This window comes from Myotis davidii, unplaced genomic scaffold (assembly GCF_000327345.1).
Source record: "Myotis davidii unplaced genomic scaffold, ASM32734v1 scaffold376, whole genome shotgun sequence".
Lineage (NCBI taxonomy): Eukaryota > Metazoa > Chordata > Mammalia > Chiroptera > Vespertilionidae > Myotis > Myotis davidii.
Window position 1 is genome coordinate 3373555 of NW_006288121.1, and position 6346 is coordinate 3379900.

The window sequence follows — 6346 nt, forward strand, 5'->3', positions numbered from 1 at the left end:
GCTTTGGTGCTCACTGAGTCTGCCCCCTGAGTGTGTCCTTTATGTTTCCATGAAGCTGCAAACTGGATGGTCCCACTCTGACCTCTGGGCTTCCTGGCTCCTGGATCTCTAGGGAGGTGCTAATCTAGCCTTTGCCTGAGGCTATCCAGCAAAAGTCTCCCTGCAGGGCTTGGGCGGGGCGGGTCCCACGGGATCAACAGGGCGAGGCTACCAGTTATGGCTGCTCTCTGTCCTGACCTCAGAGGCTTTGCTTCTCAATGTCCAGGTAATCGCTGCAAGCCCCTTGGAGAGAAAGCTGCCCTAGGGTTCTGAGCGCTGCTAGACAGTCCCGCTTCTCCCGTTTGAGTCTGGGTCCCTAGAGACTCACCCGGAACTGGAGCTCAGAGCCTGAGACTCCCTCCCGATTGAAAACGACAACCACACCCTCAGCCGCCAGCCCGCTCCGCATGCACTCCGCACCTTAGTATCTCACTTCCACACTGCGCCTCCTTTGAGTCTCAGTGTTTTTCTCTTTCCTCCTAGTTGTAGAATTTCCACTCAGCCAGCTTTCCTGTGGTTCTGGATGATGTCCGTTTCGTCTTTTAGTTGTATTTTTGAAGTGGTTGTTCAAGGCAGCAAACTCCGGTGTTTACCTATGTCGCCATCTTGGTTTTTTTTCTGTTTTTGTTATTTTTAACCTTTCTTTATTTAACATTTTCTTTTTGAGCTTTGTTTGAACTTAAGTTTGAATAATTAAGTTTCATTTAGCATGGGCAGTTTTGAGAACTATCTTTATGCTGAGTTATATTTACTCCTAGATTGAGATATTTATCTTATTCATGTTATGCTTTTTATATTGTTTATTTTGGGGGTGTAGTTTTTGCCATTCAACTTTTTGTCATCTTGTTCATGCTTGGGAGGCTCTCTAGACCAGTGATGGCGAACCTATGACACGCACAGGAACTCATTTTTTTGGTTGATTTTTCTTTGTTAAATGGCATTTAAATATATAAAATAAATATCAAAAATATAAGTCTTTGTTTTACTATGGTTGCAAATATCAAAAAACTTCTATATGTGACACGGCACCAGAGTTGAGTTAGGGTTTTTCAAAATGCTGACACGCCGAGCTCCAAAGGTTCGCCATCACTGCTCTAGACATTTACTGTACTGTAATTTAGGTAATTTCTTGAATAAACCTTATCTGGGAAAGGAAGAAACTTACCTTTGCCCACAGGATTCTTTCAGCTGGCCTAATAATTAAATAGGTATGAGACATTAGCAAGAGAAAATAACCAAGTTTAATACATATGTATATATGGGAATCCCTTATACATGTGAGAGTATAGGTCCTACATGAATAGAAAGGGAAAATGAGTATATAAGACATTTTGAGCCAGGGATAGGTAAGGTGCTTTGGGGTCTTCAAAGGGTCATTGCAGGATGATAAGAAGAACAGATGTTAATAAATAGAAGTTTACCTTGCCCTTTAGCTAGGTCAAAAGAGTTATCTCTAATAATCTGTTAGGGACAAGGCTTTTAATTCAAGTTCTTCTAGGTACTTAAGGGAGGGGCAGAAGTTTCTCTTGAGCCTGAGGCTAAAGTTGCCTTTAGCTCAAAACAGTCACATACCAGGGGCACATCTTGTGGTGACTTACTCTGAATCCCTACACCTGTCTTTTCCCTTTCTGATTTTTCACTCTAGAAAACATAGAAAAGTCCTTCCTTCTTACAAAGTTAGACTATTAAGATATTTTCTCCTAACCGCTTAGATTATTTTAGTTTCTACTTGACTCTTTAAAATAATCCTGGATTTTATTTTGTATAAGGTAATTTTCTCCAAATTACGAGTTTTTCTAGTACTATTATTAAATAATTTCAGTCTTTCCCTGGAATCCTTTCATAGCATATACTTAATATATATTGATATTTAACTGAGTCTTTTCCTAGAATTTCCTTTTGTTTTTTTTTAAAATATATTTTTATTGATTTCAGACAGGAAGGGAGAGGGAGAGAGAGAGAGAGAAACATTAATGATGAGAGAGAATTATTGATCGGATGCCTCCTGCACCTCCCACACTGGAGATTGAGCCTGCAACCCGGGTATGTGCCCTTGGCTGGAATTGAACCTTGGGACCCTTTCGTCTGAAGCGCAAAGCTCTCCACTGAGCCAAACTGGCGAGGGCTGGAATTTCCTTTCGTTCTATGTCTTTAGTGAATGTCCTTAGACTGTTTCGATTCATATTTTACAGGCTAATAAGATGAATATAATTTATTCACAGTCTGTTTCCATGAACATTTGCAATCCTCATCTCAGGATACATTTTAAAAAATAGTATTTTTATTGATTTCAAGAGAGGAAGGAAGAGGGAGAGAGAGAGAGAAACGTCAATGATGAGAGAGAATCATTGACTGGCTGCCTCCTGCACGCCCCACACTGGGAATCAAGCCCTCAACACGGGCATATGCCCTGAGTAGGAATTGAACCGTGAACCTCCTGGTTCAGCTATTGAGCCACACTGGCTGGACTCAGAATACATTTCTTGATGTATCATACAGACCAGAGTTTTGTAATATTCCATGAGGACTTATATTTAATTACATTCTCACACATGTATATGTGTATGCTTTCTTTGCTTTTTAATCTCATGTGCTTTTCAAGTTTTTTAGAGTTTGTTTACCTTGTTATTCAGGGTCATTCATTATTCAATTATTCCAGCTCTTGTATCCTTTCAGAATAAAACCAGTATGGGAAGTAGAACATGAATAAAGGTAGAAAAGGTTCCTTTATTATCTTTCTGGGAGAAAAATATTGATATAGAACTTAATAGACCAGGATCATTTGAACCTCGTATTTAAAATTATATTGTATAATTATATTTGTTATTTGGTGAATACAAAAATAGCCCAACAAAACCTAATATGTGTTACTTTTAATTTGTACTTTCTTTAACTCCCATGACCCATTTGTGAATTCTCGTCTTGTTTTGCTTATATACTGTTGCTTAGCAGGAACCACCTCACAATTTTTAGTGGCTTAGCAGGAACATTAATGTTTTCCCCACGTGGTAATAGCTAGATATATTCATGGGACTACATTCAGCTGGTTAGATGGTTCAAGATCATCTTATACACATGCCTGGGCCTAGTTGGTACTGGCTGTAGGCTGGGGTACTTCAGAATGTAGGGCCTCATTCTCCACTTGGTCTATCAGGAGAGTATGTTAGGACTTCAATGTAAAGCAGCAAGCCATAACTTTAAATTATTTTTGTTAGTGATAACTGAATCATCCATTTTCTGAATAAGCCTAGGAAGATTTCTTGTTCTGGTTTCTCGTTTGTGGGCCATAGAATTTAATGCATGTTGATGGAGAATCTGACACTATTGTAATGCGAAAATGCATGTCTGTGTGCTATGTAAATTTTAAAGTTCTAGTTATAAAAGATACAGAAAAGTATTTTGTTTTTAATGAGGAAAAAAATGAAATAGTTTGCCAGATATAAATGTAGCAAATAATTGTAGACTTCAGTTACTTATATTTTATCTTGTTCAAGGAGAAGGAAGCTGAAGTCACTTTAAATAACTTATACTAGTATTATTATACTAGAGACCCTGTGCATGAAATTCGTACGGGGGGGGGGAGGGGCGGCCTTCCCCTCAGCCCAGCCTGCACCCTCTTGCAGTCCGGGAGACCTTGGGGGATGTCCAGCTGCCAGGTTAGGCCTGTTCCCTGTGGGTTGTGGGCCTAATCCGCCAGTCAGACATTCTTAGTGCTGCCTTGGAGGTGGGAGAGGCTCCTGCCACTGTGCTAACCAGCAGTGAGCCTGGCTTCTGGCGCACTGACCACCAGGGGGCAGCTCCTGCATCGAGCGTCTGCTTCCTGGCAATCAGTGCACGTCATAGTGACCAGTCGTTCTGCCATTTGGTCGATTTGCATATTATATTGGATTTCAATATACAGTGATGCTATTATGTAAATATACTACTGATCTTGTTTATATATGAATTGTCATTAGAAGTGATTTTATAGTTTTTGACAAGTATTAACATTTCAAATACTAAACAATTATTTTTAAAAATCTCATTTTGTGCATGTTATTTAAAGTGGATTTTCTATTCATTTTTAGAAATATAAGGAAAAGGATAAACACAAACAAAAACATAAGAAGCAACCAGAACCATCACCTGCATTGGTTCCTTCTTTGACTGTTACTACAGAAAAAGTAAGTTTTAAATGTCATATTTTGTTTTATATAATAACAAATTATGTGCTGACTTTTACCTTTAAGAAGTATTTTCATTCCCAGCGTCCTGGTTCCCAACCTCTCTAACTCTATATCAAGCACTGGGTATTTCCATATCTTAGTCCTTAACCTACCTTCTATTTATATTATACTTGTTTCTGAAGAATGTTAAATAAAGATAAGCAGTGGGAAAATATCACTGAGGTTAGAATTTGGGCTGTGGATTAGGCTTTGTTCACCTGTGATTTTGAATTCTGGCTTCACCACTTAACTGACAGCTCTAAGGACAGATTAATTAACCTGAATTTCATCATCTGTAAAGTGAAGGAAGTAGCTATTGGAATTGAATGAGAAAATATATGTAAAGCAATTAGAACAATGTCTGGCTCATAGTAAGTATTACTTTGTGAATGTTAAATATTATCAAGATTATTATCACATGGTTAATATGAAAATGAATAGATACAGGGACAGGGGGTGGGGGGGTGGAGTGCAGTAGGTGATGAGGCCATGTGAGGGCCAATAGGGTTAGGTAAGCCAGTGGAAGGACTATGTTATTTAGGTTGAGTGAAAAGTGAGCCATTGAGGTTCTGAACTTAGATGTAACATTGTCTGGCTGCTTTATTGTAGATATACTATAGACAGTCAAGTATGACAGCAGGGAGACCATTAGAAGGTAATTAAAACAGTCCAGAGAGAGATGGGGGTAATATGGAGAATAATTGAGGTGACTAGACTTTGATTGAATACATTTTAATGGCTTCAAATTGACGTAGAAGTATAAATTTGAAAAACTAAATCTGCCTTTGCCTTCTCCGATTTTTTTAACTTTTTGATGCTTAGCAAAGTCTTTCCTTCCTTAAACGTATATAAATATTTTTAAAATACTTTCTTCCAGCTTTTTAGATTATTATTTTTTTTTTTATGGTTAATCCTCACTTGAGGATATTTTCCCATTGATTTTTAGGGAGAGTGGAAGAGAGAGGGAAAGACAAAGAGAAACACCGATGTGAGAGAAGCACATCGATTGGTTGCTTCCTGCATGCGCCCCGAAAAGGGCCAGGGAGGAGCCTGCAACCAAGGTATATGCCCTTGACCAGAAACCAACCTGGGACCCTTTGGTCCGCAGGCCAGCGCTCTATTGACTGAGCCAAACTGGCTAGGGCAGATTATTTTAATTTTTAAGTACTTCTTTAAAATAATCCATCTAGATTTTGTTTTATTTTGTATAAGATACTTTTTCCCAAATTACTAACCAGTTTTTCTAGTACCATTATTAAATAGTCTCAGTTTTTCGCTACTGGTTTGGAATCCTTCCTTATCATATACTAAATATTTATATATAATTGAATCTTTTCCTGAAAATTGTTTTTGTTCTATTGTTATATTAAAGTCAGCCTGTCTTTAATGAATGTCATTAGACTGCTTTGATTAATATTTTATAGGCTAATATGAATGTAATCTATTCATAGTCTATTCTGTTGAACATTGCAGTCTTCATCTTAGGACACATTTTTTGATGTATCACACAGGACTGGAGTTCTGTAGTTATTCCATGATAACTTACATATACTTATATTCTCACACATGTATATGTACATATTTTGCCTTTCATTCTCATGTATTTTCCAGGCTTCAGAATCTGATCAGCTCTCATCAACTGATTTAAAAAGGGCTAATGTCATAATCAGATCAGCCCTGGTAGATTAAGATAAATAATCTGGTGAGGTCTTGAGTGATTTAGATTGTAGAACACTTGAGTCATAAATTTCTTTTAGGAGAACAGTGTCATTTTCCTCGTTCACCACACTCATCTGCTGCTGTGGAAATGGATAGATAAGGGAATGTAAGGCTGAATGTTACTCTGAGCTGCAAGGCTCTTTTAAACACCATGGTTCATATAAGTAGAGCACATTTAAATTGCAAATTCAGTGTAACTTTAATTGACTAACTTTTTTTTATTAATTAAATCTTTATTGTTCAGATTATTACATTTGTTCCTCTTTTTTCCCCTCATAACTCCCCTCCACCCAGTTCCCACCCCACCCTCCTCTCTCACTCCCCACCCACTGTCCTCATCCATAGGTGCATGATTTTTGTCCAGTCTCTTCCTGCATCTTCCT

General features: G+C 38.1%; 1 protein-coding gene across 3 annotated transcripts in view; it reads left to right on the forward strand.

Moving 5' to 3' along the window:
• MLLT10 (myeloid/lymphoid or mixed-lineage leukemia; translocated to, 10) overlaps positions 1-6346 on the forward strand; it is a 239114-nt gene that overhangs the window by 116858 nt on the left and 115910 nt on the right. For all 3 annotated transcript variants that reach the window (XM_006759926.2, XM_015561466.1, XM_015561467.1), the window contains one exon: positions 4107-4202. In XM_006759926.2, the coding sequence (XP_006759989.1) occupies positions 4107-4202 (96 nt within the window). The remainder of the gene's footprint in view (positions 1-4106; positions 4203-6346) is intronic.